This window comes from Agelaius phoeniceus, chromosome 1 (assembly GCF_051311805.1).
Source record: "Agelaius phoeniceus isolate bAgePho1 chromosome 1, bAgePho1.hap1, whole genome shotgun sequence".
In the NCBI taxonomy this organism is placed as follows: Eukaryota; Metazoa; Chordata; class Aves; order Passeriformes; family Icteridae; genus Agelaius; species Agelaius phoeniceus.
The window spans coordinates 155851314-155879254 of record NC_135265.1 but is presented as its reverse complement, the minus strand read 5'-3'; the positions used below and the strand labels follow the sequence as shown (position 1 = coordinate 155879254).

At 50.3% G+C, this 27941-nt stretch overlaps 2 protein-coding genes and 1 pseudogene across 2 annotated transcripts; 1 reads left to right on the top strand and 2 right to left on the bottom strand.

The window, feature by feature from the left end:
* The first annotated feature begins 2060 nt into the window (after positions 1-2060).
* On the top strand, positions 2061-6238 carry LOC143696209 (erythroblast NAD(P)(+)--arginine ADP-ribosyltransferase-like). The gene is made up of 3 exons (XM_077191915.1): positions 2061-2120; positions 2837-3611; positions 6153-6238. Exons 2-3 carry the CDS (start codon positions 2870-2872, stop codon positions 6236-6238), a joined length of 828 nt encoding a protein of 275 aa, XP_077048030.1. The 5' UTR covers positions 2061-2120; positions 2837-2869.
* A 10100-nt stretch (positions 6239-16338) lies between these two features.
* Positions 16339-17705, bottom strand: LOC129130327 (NAD(P)(+)--arginine ADP-ribosyltransferase 2-like). The gene is made up of 2 exons (XM_054648720.2): positions 16908-17705; positions 16339-16520 (listed from the first exon to the last, which is right to left on the bottom strand). Exons 1-2 carry the CDS (start codon positions 17647-17649, stop codon positions 16381-16383), a joined length of 882 nt encoding a protein of 293 aa, XP_054504695.2. The 5' UTR covers positions 17650-17705; the 3' UTR covers positions 16339-16380.
* Positions 17706-23501: 5796 nt separating this feature from the next.
* On the bottom strand, positions 23502-27493 carry LOC129130371 (erythroblast NAD(P)(+)--arginine ADP-ribosyltransferase-like; annotated as a pseudogene).
* Positions 27494-27941: the final 448 nt, after the last annotated feature.

Genomic DNA, 27941 nt, shown 5'->3' with positions numbered 1-27941 from the left:
TGCCCCCCCAGACCCCAATCCCGCTGTCCCATGTCCCCCCACAAGGGTCCCCAGCCCCTGATGCTGAAATGGGACAGAGTGAAAGTCCCTGATGGAACTGCAGGTATCAGAAAGCCGGAATTCTTGATCAGCTCGGACTCACAGCAGATCTCTCCTGGTCCTGCAGCTCAGGGGGGACTTTGCCATTGGGTATTTATGCATCATAATTATAAATATTCATGAAATTGTGTCTTTATCGAATACAGGAACCAACACTTTTCCCGTAAATAATCTGCAAGGCTCTGCCTCTTTTAGGAAATAATTTTTATTGTGCTACAGAGTCATAAAAATGGGCTGTCAGAGTTTGTTTTCACTGAGTGCCCCAATATCCCACGTGACCTTGCCTCAAACTTTCGCTTTGAGCAGGCGCTGCTCTTTCTGTGTTACAGAACTTGCCAAAAACCCCTCACTGCAGTTCCCTTTATCTCTTTCTCCACACGTTACAGCAACCTTTGTCCTGCTATGTCCACACTTTTACATCCTTTTATTGGTTTTGCCCGTTCAACTTTAAGCTGTACCCAGCACCATTAAGGGATGTAAAACTTTCTATTCTCTCTCTTATTGCTCAGTCCCCATGACCCCAATCCCACCGTCCCATGTCCCCCCAGTTGCCCCCAGTCCCACTCCCCAGTGCTCACTGAGTTGCAGTCACACCTCAGATACCAACTGGGGTCCCCTATCAGATGCCATCTGCGGAGGATCAGCAATGGGACATCACGCCATGATCAATATGACCAAGTGAAGTCAAATTTATTACAAGAACAAAATGTATTTATGCTTTGTTCTACTGTTCACGCGCCTCAGGCTAATACATGATTGGTTTAGCCTGGCTGTGCACGCGTCTCAAGCCTTCAGCTCATTGTTCAGTCTTCTTTCTTCATGCATCTCACTGTGGTTTATTGTTTTCCCTTCAGGCGCTCTGCTGTGGTTTTTTGCTCCGTCTTCTTAGCCCGCCTCACATCCTGGACTCGTTTTTCTCCTGAGTAGGCTCTTCCTGTTTTTGAGCTATCGGAGACAATGAGAAATTCTACTCAGACCCCTTAAAGGCTGCTTGGGCACTGTGTCCGTTTTCCTGCAAAAATCCCTCAACAGACATGCCTGTGGGCACCTTGAGCGTGGGGATGATCTCCTGGGGGAGTGCCTGGGTGCCTGAGCTGAGCTGAGCTGCCCCAAGGCGTGGCCGTTCTACAACCCAGGGCACACCAGCCTGGGGACTGACAAATCCCTGTGGGAAATAGACTTGCACTAAAGCAGCACGAGAGGTTCCTCTGTATTCAAAACCATCACCTCCAGGCATCACTGAAAGAGGAAATACTCCTGGGGATTACTGGCAAATGGATTTTCTGAGCTACCACGCCAACATGGGCTCAGGTATCTCCTGGTGTTGGTGGATCCCTTCTTGGAGGTCCAGAGCTTCTCCTGCCAAACCAGCAAGGCCAGGGAAGTCACCCAGGCACTCCCCCAAGAGATCATCCCCAGCTCAAGGTGCCTGCAGGGATGGCATCTGATAGGGGACCCCAAGTGGTATCTGAGGGGTGGCAGCAACTCAGTGAGCAGTGGGGAGTGGGACTGGGGGGGACTGGGGGAACATGGGACTGTGGGATTGGGGTCCTGGAGGGTGAACAATAAGAGAGAGAATAGAAATTGAGATCCCTTTAAAGGTGCTTAATGGGGTTTAAAAAGAAGTAGTAAAAACCAAGAAAAGGATGTAAAAGTGTGTACAGAGAAGAACAAAGGTGGGTGGAACCTATGGAGAAAGAGATAAAGGGCACTCCTGTGAGGGGTTTTGGCAAATTCTGTAATACAGAAGGAGCAGTGTCTGCCAAAGGTGAAAGTTCAAGGTGAGGTTATCTGGCACACTGGGGCACTCAGTGAAAACCTCACTGAGTAAACTCATTTTTACGACTCTCCAGGACCATAAAAGGATTTCAAGAAAGAGGTGGAGCCACGCAAATTATTGCTAGGAAATGTGCAGTTTCTGTACTAGGTGAGGGACACATTATAACGAATATTTGCAATTGTGGTGGATAAAGACCCTGTGGCAAAGTCCCTGTGACCTGCAGGACCAGGACAGATCCACTGTGAGTCTGAGCTGATAAAGAATTCAGTCTTTATGCTACCTCCAGTTCCATCAGGGAATTCATTCCGGCTGATTTTGGTATCAGGACTGGGGGGACTCCAGGGGGACTCTTGGGGGACATGGGACTGAGGGATTGGGATTGCGGTGCTGGGGGGACCCTGGGGGAGTCACAGGTCTGGGATTGGGGTAATGGGGGGCTCTGGGGGAAAATGAGGGGGGACACGGGATGGTGAGAGTGGGATTGGGGTGATGGGGGGGCTGGGAGACACTGTGGGGGCAGAGGGTGATGCCTGGATTTGGGTCGATGTCCTGGGGTGACACCAAAGGAACTGGGGAATGGGAGTAGGAGTGGGGTCTGGGGATGAGCCGAGGGGGACACCGGGGGCCTCAGGGAGTGAGCCCAGGATTTGGGTCGGGATCCTGCTGGGGCTGAGGGGACTTGTAGTCATGGGAGTAGGATTGGGCTTCTGGGGGGCCAGGAGGACACGGTACTGTGGGATTGGGGTTCCTGGGGCTGGGGGACATTGGGGAGGGATAAGTAACCCCAGGATTTGGGATGAGGGAGCCCAGAGATGCCCAGGGCTCTGCTGGCCAGGAGTGCCTCCCTTCCCCCTGGGCTGACCCCACTCCCCTCCCCAGTCCCTCACTGATGAACCCTCCCCGTGTCTCCCCTGTGTCCCCTCTGTGTCTCCTCTGTGTCCCCTTTGTGTCCTCCAGTGTCCACACCGGTCCCTGTGGCCTCTCCCTGCCATGGCCATCCAGGCACAGACCCTGGCACTGCTGGCAATGGCCATGGCCACCACGGGCATCGAGGTGGTGCCCCTGGACATGGCCCAGGACTCCTTCGATGACCAGTACCGGGGCTGCGGCCCTGCCATGACTGAGGTGTTGCCAGCCCTCAACCGCTCCGAGTTTGAGCAGAACCCTCTCTTTGCCCAGGCCTGGACTAATGCCACAGCTGAGTGGCAGAGTCGGGGGTCCCCTGTGTCCCCTCTGTCATCCCCAGCCCAGGCCATCGCCCTCATGGCCTTCACGATGGATGACCTGTACAGAGAGTTCAAAGCAGCCGTGCGTACAGCCGGGCAGGAATACCGGGACAACTTCCACTTCAAAACTCTGCATTTCCTGCTGACCCAGGCCCTGGCGACACTGAGGGTCACTCAAGGACCAGAGTGTCACAACGTGTACTGGAGGGTGAGCAGGTACCAGTTCAAGGCACAGCCCGGTGACATCATCCGGTTCGGTCGATTCATGTCGGTGTCAGAGAATGAAACAACTGACAAGATATTTGGGAATGGCACGGTGTTCCAGGTGCATACGTGCCACGGGGTGGGAATCCAGCAATTCTCCAAGTTTCCTAACAAGACGAAAGTGCTGATCTCACCCTTTGAGACCTTCGAGGTCATCGAAGTCAGCCAGGAAGTAGACAGGACGAGGATCCACCTCCGCACCAATGAGAACTTCAGCAGATACAACTGCGAGTGGCTGGAAGTTGACATCACAGGTGACAGCCTGGGGCAATGGGGACACCCACTGTGGCCCATAAGAAGGCACAGGGACAATGAAACTCACAGGGCATGGGGGACAGGGACATAGGCCCCCAGTGTGTGGAGATAGGAACACCCACTGCTAGGAACAAGGACAGGGGTTCCCTGTGCTGGGGACAGTCACTGGGGGTGGGGGGACAGTGACACCCAGTGCTGGGGACACCCACTGTGGACAGGGAATGCCCATGACAGGGCACAGAGGGTGGGGACATTCACTGAGAGTTTGGGGACAGGGACAGCCCATGCTGGGCAGAAGGAGAGGGAAAGCCAGTGCTGGGGACACTCTCTGGATGTGATGAGAAACCAAGTGCTGGGGGCACCCACTGTGGCCATGGGGACACCAGGATAAGGCACAGGGGACAATGACACTCACTGGGCATGGGGGGACAGCGACACCCAGTGCTGGGGAGAGCCACTGTGGACATGGAATACCCATGACAGGGCACAGGGGGTGGGGACACTCACTGAGAGTTTGGGGACAGGGACAGCCCATGCTGGGCAGAAGGAGAGGGAAAGCCAGTGCTGGGGACACTCTCTGGATGTGGTGAGAAACCAAGTGCTGGGGGCACCCACTGTGGCCATGGGGACACCAGGATAAGGCACAGGGGACAATGACACTCACTGGGCATGGGGGGACAGCGACACCCAGTGCTGGGGAGAGCCACTGTGGACATGGAATACCCATGACAGGGCACAGGGGGTGGGGACACTCACTGAGAGTTTGGGGACAGGGACAGCCCATGCTGGGGACGCCAAACCTGGGGACACCCATTGTGGGCATGGGGATAGGAATGGCCATGACAGGGCACCGGGTGGGGACCCCCACATCTAGGATGGGACAGGGAAACCCCAGCCAGGGGACAGCAGGGACAGAGACAGGGATGTCCCCATTCCGATCCTGTGCCTCCCCACCAAAGGGGATGAAGACGTCGAGATGGCTGCCACACACACCCAAGGACAAAAGACTTAGTCCTAACGTTAATGTTAGTTTTTGCTAGGTACTTAACTAAACTGAATAACAATGAAAAAGCAAGTCTGTGCCGCTCTAAAGACAGGGGGAGGAAAATACAGAGGGATTACAAAACCAGAAATTAAACAGTGAACATGCGAAATAAAGAAAACACACTACAACACCCGGACACCCCCTGTCACCAGCCATGGCACCCCCTGACCTCCCCTATCCCTGTCACCCTAAGCCCACCATGACCTCCCTGGTGCCTGTAGCCCATCACCGGTCACCTCATGGCCCCCATCTCTCCTGTCACCCCTAACCCCCCATTATGGTCCTCCCCCACCATCTCACTCCCCCATGATCCCCCTGATGTCCGTCTCTTTGTCTGCCAGGTGGCAGTGCCCCCAGGGCTCCCTTCCACTTTGGAAGACTCGTCCTGGCCACCACAGCCCTGGCAGTGGCCACTGGGATCCTCTGAGCCACGAGGCCACCACGGCCTCCAAGGTCACTGTGGCCACCCCGATCACCAAGACCACCATGACCCCCAGAGGAACGAGGCCACCAAGGCTACCAAGGCCACCACAGCCACTCTGGCCACCTTGGCAGCTATTGCCACCCTGAGGTCACTGCGGCCACCATTGTCATTGAAGCACTGTGGCCACCACAGCCACTCTGGCCGCCATGTTTTGTTTTAGGGGGGCCTCCTTATTATGGGGTGTTAGGATTGGTTGTAGCGGCTGTTGCGGGGTGTGGTTGATTAGTGAGTTTGGGGGTTTCTTTTGTATCTTTGGTGCTTGTTATGGTTTATTTAGGGGGGATGTTATTTAGTGTTTGTTTATTCAGTGTTGTTGGCGGAGGATCCTTATCCTGAAGCTTGGGCTAGCTGGGGGGATTGTTGGTTCTGGTTTTAGGATAGGTTTGGTTTTTTGTGGTGGGGCTTGCTATAGGGGGTGTGTTGGGACTGTTAGTGGACGAGGGGACGGTGAATAATGGGGGTCTGTTGTTGATTTGGTCGGATTTTAGTGGGGTGCCTTTGCTTTATTCAGAGGGGGTGGGGTTGCTTTTAATTGGGGGGTGAGGGTTGTTGTTGAGTCTGTTTGTGGTGCTGGAACTTGTGCGAGGGTTATCTTGAGGGGCAATTGAGGCTGTTTGGGGGGGTCAGGAAGCAGTTTAGCTTAAAATGCCAGCTTTGGGAGTTGGAGATGGAGGTTTGAGTCCTTTCTTCCTGAAGTAGTGGGGTGACAGTAAGGCAACTCTAAGAAGGGGTTTAGTCTTCAACCTTTGGCTTACAAGTCCAATGTTTTTATAAATTATTAGAGTTAATTAGAGTGTGAGTAGTTTGTTTTCTAGGGCAGCCACAATGGGGAATAAAACTAGATTGTGAAGCGGGTGGATGAGGCTAGATGGCCAATAATGATGATGGGTGTTCCACTGGTTGGCTGCCCACAAAGGTTAGGATGAGGACGTTAGCAACTAGGGTTCAGAAGAGGATTTGTGATAGAGGGCAGAAAGTTATTGATCATAGTTTTGATGTGGGGGAGCATCCCCAGTGCTTCCTTCCAACTCGGAGGACTCTTCCTGGTCACCACAGCCCTGGCAGTGGCCACTGGGATCCTCTGAGCCATGAGACCACCATGGCCTCCAAGGTCACTGCGGCCACCACAGCCTCCAAGGTCACTGTGGTCACTGCGGCAACCGTGGCCACCATGGCCTCCAAGGTCACTGTGGTCACTGTGGCAACCGTGGCCACCATGGCCTCCAAGGTCACTGTGGTCACCTGGCAACTATGGGCACCATGAGCACCAAGGTCACTGTGGTCCCTGCGGCAATCATGGTGTTATGAATAAGAAGCTTGACTAGGCCAAAATTCAAGCAGCAATCAATTTATTATTTAATATGGTAAAGTATGAGCAATACAGCGCTGGGTACAGTGGGCGAAGTTTTCCCTCCAACTGCACACCAATAATTGATGGTTACAGGTATTTCTAGGGGTACTCATCAGGTTTTTTTGTAACAGTTTCTATTTCAAATGTTTACTCATCAGCAATTTTTATTCCAAATTATTACATCACAATTCTATACACTATTGGGATTTTAATTTCTCAGGATGCATTTTCAAAGGAGTATCCCCAGATGGTGATGGTCCAATTTCCGAAAGAAGAAAGACGAATCCCATCTGGTGGAGTCCAGCTCCCCAGATGTGGGTCCACCTTTTAATTGCAGAGACTATCAATCTAACAACAGTGATGTCCAGCTTCCTTTTGGTCGAAACCATAAATCCTTGAGGTGATGTTCATCTTCCTTTCTCAAACTGTTTTTCTCTGCTTCAATACAGCGTGAGATAAGCATATTTCCTATATATATATTCCAAAGCTATAGTTTCAAGGATGCAAGTAATATTCTAAAATTATACTTCAAAAGGTTATTATTGCAGAGCTTTGTATGGATTAAATGCAAGCAAAAAGCAACATCCTTAACACCTTAATTCTAATGCTCTTAAATCAACTAGGGTTAATTGCAAACAAAAGATAGGTTCAAAGGCCTTTTCCATGCTTTATTTTCATCAGTTATTATTAGAATTCACAACTATCCCATTGTTGATGTCCACACATTTCACATTCCCAAGTACACACTTCGCCTGTTTGTACCTGACACGAAACACAGCTTTGCATCTCACAGTCCCCCCCCTGCTTGTATAAATTTTCATTTATCTTACTCATTCGTGTCTGGGCTTCAAATCTGGCCAAAACTTTGGAAGCTTTCTCTTTTTGCTCTCTTTTCTTTAATTTCATTATTTTGGTTATCTTAGCTCTTTTCTCAAATCTACCAACTTCTCCGGCAGCCAATTCCGAGTCGGTTACTGCAATCTGCATGCTTTGGATAACAGAGTAGATTATTCGGATAAAACATGGAATAAGGCAAGGTAGAAACAATAACCCAGCTAATGAACACAATATCAGGAACTCTATTTTCTTCCACCAAGCTCCTCCTCCAAGCATCTGGTCCCACCATGAGGCTTGAAGAATGGAATTCCATTTTTGGACAGGGACATGAGCCACCCTTTTGATCTCTGCTGCCAAACCCTGGGTGATTTCTCCGTAATCATCAATCTCAACACAGCATTCTGACTCATTGAATTTCCCACACACTCCCCCTTCTTCGGCCAGCAAATAGTCCAAGGCTATTCGGTTCTGATACACAAAAGCCCGCGCCTGAGTGTGCTGCTGGCTTAACAAGTCCAGGGCTCTGAGGAGTGATTCGAGACTACCTCTACCCCTGCTTGCAGTCTGATCAACCTACTCAATGGGTAAATTGGGGTCCTATATCCCCAGCTTCCGTCTTGACCCCAAGTGGCTGGCCCGTAATAATCTGTTATTCTTTCTGCTGGCCACTTTTCTTCTCCCTATTTTTGGTCCCCTCCTGCCCTTGGAAACTCCAGTTTCAATTCTCTTTTTTCCCTGTTAAGGTTTTCATATAAGGGTGCTCCTAACAGGTTACTCTTGGACTTTGGTAGTACAAAGAAGGAGGGTTGTATAATCCCTAAAGTACAGGATCCTTTCCGTCTACAAGGCAGTTCACTGTAAGCTTTTTGCCCAAAAATCCAATATATACCATTTGGGGCTTTCCATGGGTCATTTACACTCTCAGGTTTTTCCCAGTACATTCTTAGGGTCTCCAGGAATTGGTAAGGGTTAGCTCCAGGACTTTTATGCCAGCGCAACTTTGTTTTGTTGTTCCATTCACAATTTTTCTCTTTATTTGAGCTCCAGTATCCAGCAGGAGGTGTTGGCTGCCAAGTTCTAGCATTATTGTTCTAATTCATGGCTAAAATAGATGTGCGGGGAGTATACCCTTCCACTTCAGTATATTTTCTCCCCTCCTGGCTGATGCAAACTGTCCCAATTATTCAATGATTCAAAATCGATCCCTCAGGCTGCTTCAATGTTTTGGAAATTTGAGTATGGCTCCATTTTACGAATTGCTCTGGAGCTAGACCCTCCCTTCTCCATGGCCACTTTTTGGCTGATTTTAATCCCCCACAAATCCAACAGTTGGATAACTCTAATTCTGTGGCAATTTCTTGCATTAGATCTACAAAAAGGTTCTTATTTGAAGTCAGAAAACCCCAATCACCATATTGCTGTTCTAACTGTTTGTATTTTTCACTCAATTTCTTTAGCCTTTCTTGTTCTGCCCATTTCTTTTTTGCTGCTGATTCTTGCTTTTGTAATTTTTGAGTCATTTGTTTTATTTTACTCTCTGGGTCTCTTCCTTCTCTGTCCCTTGCTAAACAAAAGAATTTGGCACATCGCAGACAAATTCGTTCATCATCATCTTTGAGAAGGTTGGTTAACACGGGCCCATCCTTGATAGAAACCTTCAGTCCATGTTTTAAATTTTCTCCAACCCAGTACAATTTTCCACCCATAGTGCACATCTTTAATTGGTTATGGTCATAGCACACTTCACTAACATGGGAATGTGCCATGAACATTGATTCCATTTTTCCCCCGAACCAGACAGTGTGATAGCATTTGTCACAGACAGCGGGAGCAATAGGCTCTGATCCTGCAGCTCGCTCGTGGATTCTGTGGTGTTCAGGAGTGAGGCTATTAAGGCCCATTGCCTGGGAGGCAATGATCAATACAGTGAGAATAATCCTCAAGGGGTTTAACTCTCTACCTCTCTCAAGGCCCCTTGGGTTGCATCCAAGGGCCAAGATGTAGATCTTCTCGGTAGCAGAGTTTATACTTTGGGATTTAGTCACTGATATTTTCCGTTTCATTTTTGCCTTTTGCCTCATGAGCCTTCAGATCTCTATTTATCATGGTTGTGGTCCAATTCTTTTTAATTTAGGCCAATTGGCCCCTGAGTTTGGGGGATGTGCAACTTCAATAGGGTTGGTGTATGTGCCTCCCCCTCTTCCAGCAATACTCGGCTTCCTGCCACTCTTTTGCTTTAATTTGATATTCGTCAGGTATCCAATTGCCCTTGTCACACTCTACTTTTTCTAATTTGGCCTTTGGTACTTCCTGCAAATCAATTCCTGCTCTTGTTCCGTGTACCCAGGTTCTCCACCCATCTTTATCTCCTGTTTTAGTATATCCTTTCCTTACTGCAGCCCACAAAGTTTTATCAGTTTCTTTCTCTATTTCTTTCATACAATTACAGCAGAGAGCATTAGGGATCTGTCCCCTTGGTAGGTTTGTATACCAAAATTCTTCACACTCTATACATTTAAAACAACCCCATGGATAACACTTACAGTTTGGAGTAGTACATTCTACCTCTCGTAAGTACAATTGGTTTTGCAGCATAAGGTAGGAGTGGTTTTGTGACATACATCAGTCCCTTTTTAACTTGATTTTCAGTTCTCCGGGGGTAGATGCAATTCTCCACTGGGATTCAGCAGACGTTTCTGTCGGTGGTTCCGTCTCTGTCGGTGGTTCCGTCTCTGTTGGTGGTTCCACTGGTCCTTTGACCCGCGATGCGTGGGTCCAGCCTTTTTCCACAGTTTGGACAGCTCGATCAGTGGTCAGCAGAGTTAAATAGGGACCCTCCCACCTAGGAGACAAACTTTCTTCCTTCCAGATTTTAATCAGCACCCAGTCACCTGGTTTTATTTGATGTATGCTAAATCCGAGAGGGGCTGATTGAGCAATTACCCCTTTCTCCCTTAGTTCTAGGACATGTTGTCCCATCTTCTGGATGTATTTTTGAATAGTCATATCGGCTATGACTACTGATGTTTGGGGTACTTCCTGGGAATAAGGCATTCCATAAAGCATCTCATATGCAGAAAGTCCCGTATCTGCATTTGGGAGTGTTCTTATATTAAGCAATGCTAGAGGTAAACATTTTACCCATGACATTTGGGTCTCAATCATTAATTTTGTTAACTGATGTTTTATTGTTTGGTTCATTCTTTCTACCCTCCCAGAGATCTGGGGGTGCCAAGGGCTGTGATATTCCCAGGAAATCCCCATGGCTTGTGTTACTCCTTTTATGATGCTGGAAGTAAAGTGGGAGCCCTGATCAGAATCAATAGCCCCGATAACACCAAACCGAGGAATGATTTGTTCCAACAATATTTTAACCACAAACTTCGCTGTGGCTTGGGCAGCTGGGTAGGCCTCCCCTCAATGAGTTAGTTGATCTACTAATACTAACAAGTATTTCCATCTGCCCACCCTGGGTAATTCAGTATAATCCACCTGAACCCTTTCAAATGGTCGGTAGGCTATTTTCCTACCACCTGTTGGAGCTTGTCTCATTACCTTTTTGTTAACCTTTTGACATGTCAAACACCCCTGTGTTATTTGTTTCGCTATTTCAAAAATTCCAATACATCCATAAGATTTTAAAAAATGATCACATAAGGTTCTTGCTCCCCAATGAGTACGTTGGTGTAACTGGCTTAGAATCCTTCTAGCATAAGCTTTAGGTAAAATCTCTCTCCCATCTGGCAGTACCCATTTTCCCAGCTCTTTCTTAGCTTCTAATCTTTTTATAGCTTCCTCCTCTTGAGTACTATAACTTTTTGGCAGCTCCTCTTGAATTTCTGCTATAGTGTTCAGCTGGATAGTTTCTTTTAATTTACAGGCTGCATCCTTAGCAGCTTGGTCAGCTGTGTTGTTTCCTCTTGCTAAGTAGCTTGACCCTCGTTGATGACCTCTTACATGTACTACAGCCATTCTCTCAGGCCCTTTCAGGGCTTCAAGCACTCTGATTATTAACTCCTGATGGATCAGTTTCTTCCCTTGAGTGTTTATCAAACCTCTTTCCATCCAGATTTTTCCAAATGTGTGTACAATTCCAAAAGCATATTTTGAGTCAGGGTAAATAGTCCCCACCTTATCTTTTAAAAGTTCTAAAGCTTGGTATAAAGCAAATAATTCACAAGCCTGAGCTGACCAGCTAGCACTTATTTTTCCTCGTTCTATTACAGACAGATTTTCTCCTTCTACAATAGTGTATCCTGAATTTCTTTTCCCTTCTATCACCCTTGACGAACCATCGAAAAAATATTTTTCCCCACTAGATAGCTCTGTCTCACTTAAATCTGATCTCCCTTTTGTTTGTAATTCAATTAATTCCACACAGTTATGATCAAGCTCTTCAGCTGGCTCCCCATAGAGAAATTGAGCAGGGTTCTGAGCCGGAGTGACCTTAAGTTCCAGTTCAGGGGAATGTATCAAATAGCTTCATACTTTAAAATCCGGCTATCAGTGAGCCATTTCTCTGCTTTTTGATGCAATATGCTTCTGACATTGTGAGGGGTATATACTGCTAAGGAAGCTCCAAATGTAACTTTCTTTGCTTCCTCTACCAGAAGAGCTGTTGCTACTATAGCTTGTAAACATATTGGCCATCCCCAACTAGCAGGGTCCAGTAATTTTGAATAATACCCCACCGGCTTTTTGTCTCCTCCCCAGTCCTGGGTGAGCACTCCATAAGCAGTTTGCTCAGCAGTACTTACAAATAATTGAAAAGGTTTATCTAAGTTAGGTAGGCTGAGTACTGGGGCTTGAATTAGAGCATCTTTCAAATTCTTAAATTGTTTTTCATCCTCCTGGTTCCATTTCATTGTATTGACTGTTAGTTTTTCATACAAAAATTTCACCTTTTGACTGTATCCATCTATCCATTGTCTACAATACCCCAGTAACCCTAGGAGTTGTCGTACCTCCCTTTTGGTATTAGGTGAAGGTAGACTTAGTATTCCCAATATTCTCTCAGGATCCAATTTCTTTGTTCCTTTACTCAGCCAGTGACCTAGATATTTCACTTCCTCTTCAGCAAATTGGAACTTAGCGCTCGAAACCTTTAGGCCTTTCTTTCCCAAGAAATTCAACAGATTGTTGCTTCTCTCACTTGCTCCTGATTCTCTCCTGCAATTAACAGATCATCTACGTATTGTACTAGTTTAGTTCCTTCTGGTCTTTCAAAATCCTGTAAAATTCTTTCTAAAGCCTGACCGAAAAGATTTGGAGATTCAGTAAAGCCCTGTGGAAGTACCGCCCACCTTAATTGTTGTTTTCTCCCTGTGTCTGGATCTTGCCACTCAAAGGCAAAATAGTCCCTGCATCCCTCCTCTAAAGGACAGGACCAAAAGGCATCTTTCAAATCCACTGCACTATACCAGGTATAGTCAGAGCAAACCTGACTTAGTAATGTATACGGGTTAGCTACCACAGGAAACCTTGTGGCTGTTGGTTGATTAACAGCCCTTAGGTCTTGGACTAGACCGGAGCTGCCGTCACTTTTCTTCACAGGGATTATAGGAGTATTGGGGGGTGACACACATTCTTCTAACTTGCCCTGCTTTAAGAGTTCTTCAATTACTGGCTCCAGCCCTCGCCTGCCATCTCGTGGAATAGGGTATTGTCTCACTCTTATAGGAAACTCAGGGTTTACAATGGTGATTTTTAAGGGCTCTATATCCAATTTACCGATCTGCCCAGGAGTGGACCAGACACCAGGACATATTTTACTCTCATCCTGCTCTGTCAATTTGTACAGCTTTACCGTTAGTTGATCATGTTAGGGTTGGATGCCAATTTTTGACGAAAGAATCAGGTCTCTCCCCAAAAGATTGCATTCTGCTTCTGAAACTAGTAATAGATCACTAATATCCACTTTTCCCTTTGCTTCAATTAATACTTGTTCAATAATGGGAACCTCAAAGGCCTCTCCCCTTTTGCTCCAAATACTTGAGCTGTTTTCCTGCTGATTTTGCATCCTTTTGGTAATCTTTGCACTGTTGATCTTTCAGCACCTGTATCTACTAAAAAGGTGAATTCTTCACCTTCGGGACCCATTCTTAATTTTATCAAGGGCTCTTGCAATGGTCTGGTCCCTAATAAATAGAGCCCCTGACACCATTAATCCAGGTCAAACAGTTTTTGATCTGCCTCCCGTTTCTTGCAAAACCTTTTAACATGTCCTTCCTTACCACAGTAAAAGCAGGTAGGTTTTTTAGAACCTTCACCTGTTACTTTTCTCATGGTTTTTTAGCATTCCTTGAAGATTCACCACCTTTCTGTACCTCCTTTACCGCAGCCACAAAGACCTCAGCTTTGGCTTTGGCCTTTTCTTCATCTCTGCGAATATAAATTCTCTGTGCTTCCCTTAACAATTCTTGCAAACCTCTCTCTTGCCAACCGTCTAACTTCTCAAGTTTCCTTCTTATATCCTCCCAGGACTTTGCCACAAACTGAGTTTTGATTAATGCTTCCCCCACTGCTGTATCAGGATCTAATCCCAAATACATTTGTATACCTTCCTTATCCTTTCTAACCAATCTATGGGTGACTCATCTTTCCCCTGACGTTCATTCAGGGCCTTGCTAATATTTTGCCCTCTGGGGACTGCTTCTCGGATTCCCTGAATAATTATATTCCTGAGATCCACCAGATTCTGCCTGTCCTGGTCATTGTTATGGTCCCATTTAGGGGCTACCAGGGGCCATTTCATTTCTCCTAAAGGTCCCTGCTGGTGGTCCCAAATTCTCATGCCAGCCTGCCTTATCAGCTGCCTCTCCTCTGCTGTAAATAAAATACCTAAAATTGACTGAATCTCCATCCAGGTGTAAATACTGGGTCCTAGAAACTGATCTAACCTTTCAGACACCCCCAGGGGATCTTCAAGTAACCTTCCCATTTCTTTTTTAAAAGCCCTTACATCCCCGGTGTTCAGGGGTGCTGACACATACCCGATGACTGGTCTCCCTTGGTTTCCTACTAATGGTACTTCCCTCAATGGGTACAGCTTCCCCCCCTTCCCTTCTTCATTGCTATCCCCACTGCTTTCTGCTCGTGCCCTTTCCTGGTTTCTTGTTCTGTGTGCTGGTGGTGAATCAAGTACTGGGAGCGTAGCTACCGGGACTTGTGGGAATGGGAGCGGAGCCACCAGGGCTTGTGGTGCAGGGGGTGCTGGATTGGGTGCAAGGGGTGCCGGGTTAGGTGCTGGATGAGGCACCTCTGCCAGTGCAGCTGGCTGTGGTAGATAAGGAGGGGAAAGTTATCTAAGGGGTCCCACTGATCCCTTTTCTTTTTGGTTTTTAATGCATACAGAGGAGTAGACCAGGACCCATGCCATAAAGCAGCATAATCGCTTTCTTCTTGGTTAATAGGGTCCCTTTTATTTACATAGGCATTCAAGGCCTTACAGATCCACCCTTCAGATGACCCATACATTGGCCAGTATAAATTATCAGGTCATATCATTTCTTTAGTCCATTCTACCGTACAATATTGTATCATTTTTTCTTTACTTTTTCGCTCCATCCCAAACCATTGCAGAGCCCCCGGGGCCGGGATGGGGCGGGGCGGGCGCTCGGCAGCTCCAGCAGCTCGTGCTGCCGCCTGCTGTTGGCACCCGGAACTGCAGCTGGGGGGCGGCGCATGCGCGGTGCTGCTGATTTCCCGTGCTCACTACTGCCCTCGTGTGGACAATTTCTGAACTGCAACTGCACAGTGAGTTCCAGGAGATGTGCAAGTAAAAAAGGAAAATCCCTGCTTTGAAAGAAAAAAGAGTTTCCTGAGCAAAACATCAGGGTTTTTTTTTTATAAATAAATGGATGGTGTTACCTCTGTCCTCGTTTCTCTATTTTATTTTTCATCCTTCTTCATTCTGTTTGTTTTTATTTGTTTATTCCCAATGCTTCTTCTGAAGTGTTACCACAAATCAGAAACTTTGGAACAGGCTCCAAACTAATTATTCATCCTTTTTAAATTGCATTGAGCAGCTCCCGCAAGTTTTCTCAGCCCTTCCTGGTGCTCTAGACCCTTCCTGGTGCTCCATCCCTTCCCTGGACATGCTCCACCCCCTCCAGGTCCTTTCTGAGCATCTGCAGTGAAAAAGGGAGGAATTTCTCCAGCACCTCTTTGAAGATCGAAGTTTGAAAAATAAAGCTTTGAGTTGCCTCAAATGAAAACTCCAGGAACTGCTTTATTTTAGGAAATGAGGTGCTCTGCAGGAGAGGTATTAAAGGAGCTGCAGTGGATATATCAGGTGAGCCAGCAGCAAATTTTGGTAAGATTTTAATATACCAGGCAAGCAAGGATCAAATTTCTGATAAACATTTGCTTCACCAGGCAAGCAAGGATCAAGTTTTGATACATGTTTTATACCCCAGGTGAGCAAGCAGCAATTTATTGCTACATCAGGTGAGACAGCCAAGGAGTGTCAGCAGGTGGCCGTGGCATTGCCATTCCCAAACCCCTCTGTAGGGAAGTGCCCAAGCAGCCCCAGGTGCTGCCCAATCTCTGATGTTCATGCTGTCCTTTGCTGTCCTGGCTGCTCCAGCCCCCTTGTGCTGGTCCTGATGCCCTGGCATTGCTCCCTCGCTGGGCAGCTCTCAGAGGGGCTTCCCCTGGATGGGCGCCTTGTTACAGTGACCATGGTGGCCACAGTGGCTGTGGTGGCCATGGGGACCTTGGTCACCTTGGTAACCATGGTGTCAACAGTGACCTCAGTAGTTACGGTGACCGTGGTAGCCATAGCAGCCACAGTGACATCATGGGTCACTGTGAGCACAATGACCACGCTGACCATGGTGGTTCTAATGCCCAGAGTGGCCAGACTGGTCATAGAGGCCAAAGTGGCCACAGTGGCCAAGAGTGGCAATAATGGCCACAGTGGTCACAGTGGACAAAGTGACCATAGTGGTCATAGTGGACAAAGTGACCATTGTGGCCATAATGGCCTCGGTAGCCTTGGTGCCCTCATTTCCTTGGGGGTCTTGGTGGCCTTCATGCTCATGGTGACCACAGTGACCCCCAGGACCACAGTGACCTTGGTGGCCTCATGGCCCAGAGGGTTCCAATGGCCACTGCCATGGCCACAGTGGCCAGGAGAAGCCCCCCAAGCTGGGGGAATTTTCTGGGGAGGCTCCCACCTGTGGAGACAAAGAGAGGGGTCAGGAGGGCCATGGGGGGAGGGACAGGGGTGATGGGGGGTCCTGGGAGTGTGGGATGTCAGAGGGGGCCATAATGAGGCCCCTTTCCCCTGTGCCCAACCATGGGTGGCCCTGTCCTCCCCACCCCTGTGGGTGTCCCCAGCACTGGATGTCCCTGTCCCCCTCACCTGGCACTGGGTGTCCCCATCCCCTGTGCCCAGCAGTGGCTGTCCCTGTCCTTGTCCCCAGCTCTGGGTGTCCTGCTTCCCACCCACAGTGGGTGTCCCTGTCCCCTCTGTGGGCCATGGTTGTCCCCAGCACTGTGGGTCCTTGTCCCCAGCCCTCACTGAGTGTCCCCATCCCCCCTGGTTGTTCCCATGATGTCACCTCGCAGCCACTCGCAGTTGTAGTTGCTGAAGTTCCCGGTGGAGCGAAGCTCAATCTGCACCTTCTTCCCTTCCCTGGTGACTTTGGTGACCTCAAAGGTCTCGAAGGGTGGGATCAGCACCTCCTTCTCACTTGGATTGAAGGAGAACTTCTGGATGTCTGCTCCATGGCAGGTGTGCACCTTGAACATCGTGACGTTCCCATAACCCTGGGCCACCGTTTTGTCCAGGGACGACGAAGCGAATTGACCAAAGCGGACTTTATCACCAGCTGTCACATTGAACTGGATTGTCCTCACCCCACGGAACACAGCTGGACACTCATCAGGGCGTCTCAGCTTCTGGAGGGCCTGGGTCAGCAGGAAATGCAGCGTTTTGAAGCGGAAGTTGTCCCGGTATTCCTGGCGGGAGCGCCCGGCCTGGCACATGGCCGGGTTGAGCTGCTTGTGCACGTCCGGCATCGTGTAGGCCATGAGGGCGATGGCCTGGGCTGGGGACAGAGGGGATGAAGAGGAGCCCCGCTTCTGCCACTCGGCCGTGGCCTTCACCCAGGCCTGGGAAAACTCCTTGTTCTCCTGGAACTCGGAAATGTTGAGGGCCGGCAAGGCCTCAGTCATGGCAGGGCCACAGTTGAGGTACTGGTCATCAAAGGAGTTCTGGGCCATGTCCAGGGGCACCACCTTGATGGCCGCAGTGGCCACGGTCATTGCCAGCAGTGCCAGGGTCTGAGCCAAGGGGGCCATGGAGAGGAGAGGCCACAGTGGCCAGTGTGGGACACTGGGGGACACAGAGGGGACACAGAGGACAGACTTTGTGACACAGGGTGGACACTGGGGGACACCAGGGGATGCTGAGGGGACACTGATGGGACACAGGGTACGCTGAGGGACACGGGGAATATGGCGAGGCTTCCTTGGTGAGGGGCTGGAAAGAGAGAGTGGGGTCAGCCCAGGGAGGGGAGGCAGCCCTGGCCAGGAGACCCCTGGACATGTCCTGGGAGCCTGATCCCAAATCCTGGGATCACTCCTCGATGCTCCAGTGTCCTCCAGTCCTCCCAGAGACCCTAATTATGCTCCCACAGTTTTGAGTCATTCCCCTGGGGTCCCCTCAGCCCCCCCAGGACCCCAACCCAAATCTGGGGTCACTCCCTGACACCCTGTGTGTCCCTCTCAGCCCACCCCTAGACCACAATCCCATTCCCAGTCTGGAGTCCCCTTTGGGGTTGTTGGAAATGAAACACTCCAGGACCCCAACCCAAATGCAGGGATCACCCCCTGCCCCCTGCAGTGTCCTCCAGCCCTCCCATGGCCCAGTCACACCCCCAGTTCCCCCCTGCTGCACCCCAGAGCCCTGTGGACCCCAGTCCCATGTCCCCCCGTGTCCCCCACCTTCCTCCAGGATTCCAAACCCACATCACATTCTCCCCCAGGGTCCCCCCAGTATCCCCCAGGGCCCCAGTCCCGATGTCAAGGTCCCCTCTCCCCTCCTCCAAGTGTCCCCAGAGTCCCCCCAGCCCCGATACCAAAATCAGCCGGAGTGAACTCCCTGATGGAACTGGAGGTATCAGAAAGCCGGAATTCTTTATCAGCTCGGACTCACAGCAGATCTCTCCTGGTCCTGTAGCTCAGGGGGGACTTTGCCATGGGGTATGTATCCACCACAATTATGAATATTCTTTAAAAGGGGCTTCTTAGCTAATGTGGATGCATCACTTTCTCTGGAAATAATTTGCATGGTTCTGCCTCTTTCTGGAAGTCCTTTTATGGTACTGGAGGGTCATCCAAAGGGGTTTCTGGGTGTGGTTCATACTGAGTGTCCCAATACGCCAGATGACCTTTCCTGCAACTTCTGCTTTTTGCAGGTGCTGCTCCTTCTGTGCTCCAGAACTCACAAAAGACCCTCACTGGAGTTTCTTTATCTGTTTCTCCAGGGATTCTATCCACATTCATCCTGGTATCCACACTTCTCACTCCTTTTCTTGCTTTTGCCCGTTCATCATTAAGCTCTATCCAGCATCATTAAGGGATCTGAAACTTTCTATTTTCTCTCTTATTGCTCACCCCCCATGACCCCAAACCCACTGTCTCATGTCCCCCCAGTCCCCCCCAGTCCCACTCCCCACTGCTCACTGAGTTGCTGCCACACCTCAGATACCACTTGGGGTCCCCTATCAGATGCCATCCCTGCAGGCACCTTGAGCCTGGGGATGATCTCTTGGGGGAGTGCCTGGGTGACTCTCTTGGCCTTGGTGTGGCCTTGGTGTGGCAGGAGAAGTTCTGGAGCCACCAAAAAAGGGATCCATCAATACCAGGAGATACCTGGGCCTATGTTGGCGTGCTAGCTCAGAAAATCCATTTGCCAGTTATCATTGGGAGTGTTTCCTCTTTCAGTGATGCCTGGAGGTGATGGTTTTGAATTCAAAGGGTTCTTTTGAAGACATATCAGGCATTGCTCTGAAACACACCTGACAATTTTGTCCTATGGACCCTGAGGATCTGAGGCCACAGACCGGTCCCCATCTCATCGATTCCCCAGAGCTTTGCTGGTGCTTTTCTCCTTTACAAATTGCAGCATCAGTTGGGGAGGGTCTGACCTGGTTATTGGGAGTTAACTCTCACCCATCCAGCCAGCCACCCTCTTTATTGTGGCTTTTAGATAAGCAGCCAATTTTCAATCTGCCCAACTCTCTCCAGGCCTCACTTCCTGGGGGTGAAATTCCATTCTCAGGAATTAACAGCAGCATGCTTTGTTGTGGAACCTCTCATGCAGCTTTATTGCAAGTCTATTTCCCACAGGGATTTTGTCAATCCCCAAGCTGGTGTGCCCTGGATTGTTGTATGGCCACTTCTTTGGGCAGCTGGGTGGTTGCCAGCACACCCAGGGCCTGCTGCTTTTGTTGTTACACAAAAATCTCCAAGGAGAGGAAATCCCATGGGAAATGTGGACCTCAGGGCCATCTTTGAGTTACAGAATGTGTGTCCTTCCTTAGGAGTCCAAATTGAAGGTCATTCTGGGGCCTGCTTTGTGGGGGAGACTTCACAAGACCTGTGGGGTGCTCTTCAAAACAACTCAACATCAGCCAGGATTGGCACAGATGAATGTGGGGCACAGCAGTGACTGTTTTCCTCATCCAAGTGGCCAAGAAATCCAATCTGGGACAAAGGTTTATGGTATATACTCTGCTTACTGTAAAGAAAACTGTCAGGTCTCTTACAGAGCAATGCCTGGGACCTTTTCAAAAGAACCCTTTCAATTGAAAACCATCACCTCCAGGCATCACTGGAAGAGGAAACACTCCTGGGGATTACTGGCAAATTTTCTGGACTACTGCGCCTACATGGGCTCAGGTATCTCCTGGTGTTGCTGGATCAATTCTTGGGGGTCCAGAACTTCTCCTGCCACAACAGCAAGGCCAGGGAACTCACCCAGGTACTCCTCCAAGAGATCATCCCCAGGCTCAAGGTGCCTGCAGGGATGGCATCTGATAGGGGACCCCAAGTGGTATCTGAGGTGTGGCAGCAACTCAGTGAGCAGTGGGGAGTGGGACTGGGGGAAACTCGGGGGACAAGGGATGGTGGGATTGGGGTTGAGGGGGCTGAGCAATAAGAGAGAGAATAGAAAGTTTCAGATCCCCTGAAGATGCTGGATAAGGCTTTAAGAAGAACTAGCAAAAAACAATAAAAGAATGTAAAAGTGACGGCACGGAAGGCCAAAGGTTGCTGGAACCTGTGGAGAAAGAGATAAAGGGAGCTGCAGTGAGGAGATTTTGGCAAGATCTGTAACACAGCAGGTGCAATGCCTGCAAAAGTGAAAGTTTGAGGCAAGGTCATCTGGAATATTGGGGCACTCAGTGAAACCCACAACCTTATACCCCAGTTTTATGACCCTCCAGGACAATAAAAATTATTTCACAAAAGAGGCAGAGCCCTGCCAATTATTTATGGGAAATGTGCAGGTTTTGTATTAGCTAAGAAGCCCATTTTGATAAATATGTATAATGAGGATGGATAGATTCTATGTGGCAAAGTCCCCCCTAATGTGCAGGACCAGGAGAGATCTTCTGTGAGTCCGAGCTGATAAAGAATTCCAGCTTTCTGCTACCTCCAGTTCCATGAGTTAGTTTACGCTGGCCAATTTCTATATTGGTGGCTGGAGGGACTCCAGGGGACACTTGTGGAGGGACATGGGACTGGGATTGCATATTCCTAGACCGTTATATTTCCATAAACTAGTTTCCATATTCCAGGAATTATTTAACATGGCCCTTCCTTGGGTCAGCCTTTTTTAGAGCATGCCTGCTTCTTGGCTGCAGTTTTGGCTCCTTCTCTTTATCACTTCCAGTCTGGGCCTTGGTCCATACTTTCTTCGGACAGCAGACGCTGAAAGTTGGCATTTCAACAGCAGGGTCCTCATGACATGTTCACTGGATGTTATCCCGACCAAACAGACAGTTCACTGGTAACAATATCAGCTACCGCTACTACTATGTCCAACCTTTTGTTAATAGCAGAAATAAAAGCAAAGATATTTGAACATATACATGTAGTAATTCATCTTAATATTTGCAAAGAGACAAGAGATTTGATTTGTCTTCCATTCTCTTTTCCTGTTTTTCTCTTTTCCTCCAGGGGTAATATCAGGGGTGGCCATGGCACCATGGTGACCTCTCTTTTCTGGGAATGATGGTGGCCTTGGTGGTAATGGAAACCACAGTGACTGTGAGAAACAACCGCTCACTTTAATTTTTAAAGGTTTAGTAAACTGCAGCAACACAAGAAAAGGACTGAATAAGGAAAAAGGGACAGTGCTGGGAGTGTGGCCAAGTGCCACAAAACGGCGGCTCTGCCTTTTATACTCCTGGGGGGTTGCATCAGCCAAATACATATTCATAAGCAGTTTTGCCCCACCCAAAATCTGCCGGTTGACTCTTCCTTGCTGTCCATTGGTGGAGACCTTCCTGCAGTCTGATTGGAGGTGAGGTGTTGCCATGCCACACATCCCCAGCAACAACTTCTCCCATTCCCAGCTGCCCCATGCAAGGGGCACAGGTACACACCCTCCCTCCCTCCAACATGTCCCTGACATCCAATGCTGAAACCTACGGTGAAAACCAATGCTGTTGGGTAGAAACAATATGGGTTGGGGAAAGGGGGCTGTGAGGAGAACCGAGGGTGTCCAATCAACAAATTACAATAACATAACCATAAATCAACAAAACTTCTCTTAATACAAAAATGCAATATTCATCCCTGAATTGTGAGAGCCAATCATGTTACCCATCTATACCAAAGTTGTGGCTGCCCCACTCCTGGAATGGTCCAAGGCCAGGTTGGGCTGGGCCATGAACAGCGCAGCCCAGGGGAAGGTGTCCCTGCCCATGGCAGGGCTGGCACCGGACGGGCTTTAAGGTCGCTCCAGCCCAAACCATTGCAGAGCCCCCGGGGCCAGGATGGGGCGGGGCGGGCGCTCGGCAGCGCCAACAGCTCGTGCTGCCGCCTGCTGTTGGCACCCGGAACTGCAGCTGGGGGCGGTGCATGCTGCTGATTTCCCGGGCTCGCTGCTGCCCTCCGGTGGACAATTCCTGAACCACAACTGCCAGAATCCCCAAATCCCAGCATGGGTCAGGCTGGAAGGACCCAGAGTGGGCACCCGGCCCAACCCCCCAGCTCAGGCAGCGTCATCCCTTAGGATAGGATTGGGTCCAGAGCAGCCCATAACTGGACACGCCACTCGGCAGAGCTGGATACGTCACTCCCGATGTGCCTCCCTGCTCAGGGATGAGGGGCACGATCTCTCCCTGACCTCCTCCCCCTGCTCTTCTTGATGCCCCCTGGATCCCTCCTGACCCCAGGCCAGCTTCACTGGTCACCCACCAGCACCCCCAGGTCCTTCCCCAGAGCTGATCCAGCAGGTCCCCTCCATCTGGAACTGACACTGGGAACTGTCCCTCCCCAGGGGCAGAACCTTTCCTTGCCCTCTTGAACCTCCCAGTTTCCAGCCTTTAAGGTCCCCTGAAGTGCAGGATGTGGCAGGATGCTCTGCCTGGAATGTGCCCTAGGGACAATGCCCCACTTGTGGCCATGACGGCAACATTGAGAGGGGTCTGGTGCAGATTTTGGCACTGAATGGGGCTAAAACCAGCCCAAATCACCAACTTCAAATTGATAACTGATGGTAAAGCACCAGAGCTGGGCGTGGCCATCCATCAGCTGACCCTGGGAACATCCAGGTCTCTGTCAGACAGAGATTCCTCTCCCCTATTCTGCTTGGAATGAAATGTGTCTGAGGATCCTCCCTTGGGAAGCGGATGCTCCCTAGGGATCCTCCTCTAGGTTGAGAGAAAGAGACCTTCCCAAGATTGTTGTTGTGGGGAGCCCTGTTTAGCAATTTTCTCTCTTTGCTGGCTTTGTCACAATCATTTAATCTATTTTTTTGAAAGAATTTTTTATTAGAATTGCTTTGCACAAGGGTCTTGGTGGCCACACTGGCCAGGGAGCCTGTGGTAGCCTTGGGGCTGAGGGAGTCTTGGTGATCATGGTGGCCACAGCTGCCACAATGACCACAGTGACCTTGGTGACCTTGATGGCCTCATTGCTCAGAGGATCATGGTGGCCAGTGCCAAGGCTGTGGTGGCCAGGAGGAGTCCTCTGAGGTGGAAAGGAGTCCTGGGGACACTCTAACCTGGGGGAAAAAGAGGAGAATCAGTGGGGCCATGGGGGTAGTGAGAGGGTCAGGGATAGCCATAATTGGGGATTAAGGGTGACAGGAGAGATGGGGGCATGAGTGTGACAGGTGCCAGGTTGTCAGGAGGGACACGGGGGGTACAGGGGCCAGGGAGGTCAGGAGAATCATGGTGGGCTTAGAGGGCCATGGGGTGTTACAGGGGGTTACAGGGTTTCAGGGAGTGCCATGGGGAGGTTTTCCATACACAGGGCCCATCCCCAGAGCACTGCCTTTATCAGAGAGGGACAGGGCTGGTACACTGTGGAGGTCCCTGTCTCTCTCCCTGTCCCTGGTCCCCTGGCACGGATGTTCCTGTCCCTGTTCCCTCCCAGAAGTGGGGGTCCCTATCTCTGTTCCCTGTCATGGATGTTCCTGTCCCTGTGCCCACAATGGGTGACCCCAGAATAGGTGCCCCCAACCCAGGGTATCCTTGTCACCCCACACACTGTGAGTGTCCCTGTCCCCCATCCCCAGTCAGTGTCATTGTCCCCTGTGCCTTATCGTGGCTGTCCCCATCCCCCCTGGCTGTCCTCTGTGTTTTTACCTTGCAGCCACTCGCAGTTGTATTTGCTGTAGGTCCCAGTGGACTGGAGCTGGATCTGTGTCTTGTCCCCTTCCTGGGTGTATTGGGTGACATTGAAGGTCTCAAAGGGTGGGATCAGCACAATTTTAGGTTCTGGATGTTCACTAAAAAGCGTGACATCCACGCCATGGCATGTGTGCACCTCGAGAATTGTGGCGTTGGAGCACTCGCCAGTTTGATTGCTCAGGAATATTGGCATGAAATGACCAAACCGGATGGTGTCACCACGCAGTGCCTCGAACCGGGTGCCACACACCATCAGGAACGCGTCCTGACACTGCCCGTTCTGAGCGTCTCTCAGCGTGGCCAGGGCATCGGTCAGCAGGAAATGCAGCGTTTTGAAGTGGAAGTTGTCTCGGTATTCCTGTCGGGAATGCCCGACCACGCGCAGGGCATCATTGAATATTCTGGGGTCAGTCATTGTGAAGGCCATGATGGCGGTGGCCTGGTCTGGGGACAGAGGGGACTCAGGGGGGCCCCGACTCTGCCACTCAGCTGCAGCCTTTACCCAAACCTCAGCAAACTCCTTGTTCTGCTCAAACTCGGAGCTGTTGAGGGCCGGCAATGCCTCCTTCATGGCAGGGCCACAGCCCTGGTACTGGTCATCAAAGGAGTCTGGGGCCATTTCCAGGGGGATCACATCGACAGCCGTGGTGGCCATGGCCATTGCCAGCAGTGCCAGGGTCTGAGCCAGGACGGCCATGGCAGGGAGAGGCCACAGGGACCGGTGTGGACACTGGAGGACACTGAGGGGACACAGGGGAGACACGGGGAAGGTTCATCAGTGAAGGACTGGGGAAGGGAGTGGGATCAGCCCAGGGAGAAGAAAGGCACTCCTGCCCAGCCGACCCGTGCACATGTCTGAGTTCCCTGACCCCAAATCCTGGGATTACTTATGCCTCCCCAACATCCCCCAGCCCCAGGGTCCCCAGTCCCACAGCATCATCACCCCCAGAAGCCCAATCCTACTCCCATGACTACAAGTCCCCTCAGCCCCAGCAGGATCCCGACCCAAATCCTGGGGTCACTCCCCGAGCCCCTCAGTGTCCCTCTCCCTTGGTCCCCAGACCCCACTCCTACTCCCATTCCCCAGTTCCTTTGGTATCACCCCAGGACATCAACCCAAATCCAGGCATCACCCTCTGCCCGCACAGTGTCTCCCAGCCCCTTATCACCGCAATCCCACTCTCACCATCCCGCATCCCCCCTCATTTCCAGCAGAGCCCCCATGACCCCAGTCCCTGGCCTGTGACTCCCTCAGTGTCCCCCCATGTCTGCAATCCCATTCCCTCAATCCCCTGTCCCCGCAAAGCGTCCGCCCAGAGTCCCCCCAGCCCCGATACCAAAATCAGGCAGAGTGAACTCCTGGATGGATCTGGAGATAGCAGAAAGCTGGAATTCCTTATCAGCTCAGACTCACAGCAGATCTCTCCTGGTCCTGCACATCAGGGGGGCACTTTGCCATGGGGTATTTATCCACCATATTTATAAATATTCATGAAAATGTCTCCCTTAGCTATTACAGAATCTGTACTTTTCCCGTAAATCATTTGCATTGATCCACCTCCTCCTACAAGTCATTTTATTGTCCTGGAGAGTCATAAAAATGGGGCTTCTGGGGCACATTTTCACCAAATACTTTGATAGCAAAAGCTCTTTTCCTGGAACAATTTCTTTGCACAGGTGCTGTTGTTTCCTGGTACAGAACTTGCCAAAACCCCACTGGAGTTCCCTTTGTCTGTTTCTCCATGGGTTCTAGCTGTGATTTTCATCTTGTATGCACACCTCTCCATCCTTTTATCATTTCTGCCAGTTTGTCTTCAGGCTCTGTCCAGAACCTTCAGGGGAAGGGAAAATTTCCATTCTCTTTGTTATTTGTCACTTTGTGACAGAAATGCTCCAGTCCAGTCATCATCCATAGTACCACCCAGGATCTCCAGGTCTTTCCTGTCCTGAGGAGCTCAGAACAGGAAAGAGCACAGGGCAGAACTGGACATGGCACTGGGCAGAGCTGGACATGGCACTGTCCAGAACTGGAAAGAGCATTGGGCAGAACTGGACATGGCATTGGGCAGAGCTGCACAGAGAGCTGGACAGATCTGGACACTGGGCAGAGCTGGACACAGCCCTGAGCAGAGCTGGAAATGGCGCTGAACAGAGTTGGGCACAGCACTCCTGATGTGCCTCACTGGCCAGGGAGAGGGGCACGATCACTCCCTGACTTCCTGGCCCTGCTCCTCTGAGTGCCCCCCAGATCTCTCCTGGCCCCAGGCCACATGGCCAGCTCTACTGGTCACCCAGAAGCACCCCCAGGTCATTCCTCAGAGCTGCTCCAGCAGGTGCCCACCAGCCAGGCACGGCACTGGGGCTAAATTGGGCTAAAACCAGCCAAAATCACCAACTCTGAACTGACAACTGAGGCTGAAGTACTAGAGCTGGCCCTGGCCATCCATCAGCTGACCCTGGCAATGCCCAGTCCCCTCTCAGGCAGAAATTCCTCTCCCCTATTCATACTTGGCATGAAATGTCTCCGAGGTTCCTCCCTCGGGAAGGGGATGCTCCCCAAGCATCCTCCTGAAAGCTGAGAGAAAGAGACGTTCCCACAAGTGTTGGCATGGAGAGTGACTTTGAGCCCTGTTTGGGAATTGTCATTTTTGACTGGCTCTGTCAGAATTACTTCATGGAATAGTTTTGGAAGAATTATTTAATGGAGTTGTTTGATAGAATCATGTAACAGAATTGATTTGACAGAATAATCTACTAGAATGTGAATTGACCAAACCAGACCCTCTGGTCACACCATGCCTGGAACCGGACATCATGCACACCCCGGAACACGTGGTGACACTGCCCATTCTGAGCATGCCTCAGTGTCCCCAGGGCCTGGGTCAGCAGGAAATGCAGCGTTTCGAAGTGGAAGTTGTTCCGGTATTCATGGCGGGAGCGCCCGGCCACACGCACGGCCGCGTTGAACTCCTTGTAAATGTCCTTTGTTGTGTAGGCCATGAGAGCAACGGCCTGGGCTGGGGACGCCAGAGGGGACACAGGGGGAGCCCCGCTTGTGCCACTCAGCCTCGGCCTTCACCCAGGTCTGGGTGCACAGAGGATTCACCTGGAACTCGGAGTGGTTGAGGGCCAGCAATGCCTTGGTCATGGGCAGGGCTGCAGCCCAAGTACTGGTTATGAAAGGAGTCCTGGGCCATGTCCAGGGGCACCACCTTGATGGCTGCAGTGGTCACAGTCACTGCGAGCAGTGCCAGGGTGAGAGCCAGGAGGGGCATGGCAGGGAGGTTACTGGGAGCAGTGTGGGACACTGGGGGACAAAGTGGGACACACTGAGGGGACACTGAGGACACACGGGGCTACATGGGAAGGGCTCCTCTGTGAGGGGCTCAGCATGGCCCCTTAGCTCCAACCAGATGAACTTTAGAACAGTGGCCATTTATCCTCATTTCCTAGGAGGCCGTGGATATTATCCTTTTGTTCTCCTATGCTGTGAGACTCTTTATCAGGGTCATGGTTGTATCTGGTAAGTTTTTCTTGATTGTGATCTGTGCTCCATATATTTTGTCCTGTACTTAGCGGATAACCAGTAATAGTTTTAATAAGATAATTGCCTCACAGATGGGAACTGCTTTAACATCAAGGTACAGGAACTCTTTGCATAAAGAACTGAGAAGGGGAAGATGTGGAAGACCAGACCGCTACAGAAGCTCAGCTGGGGAGCAT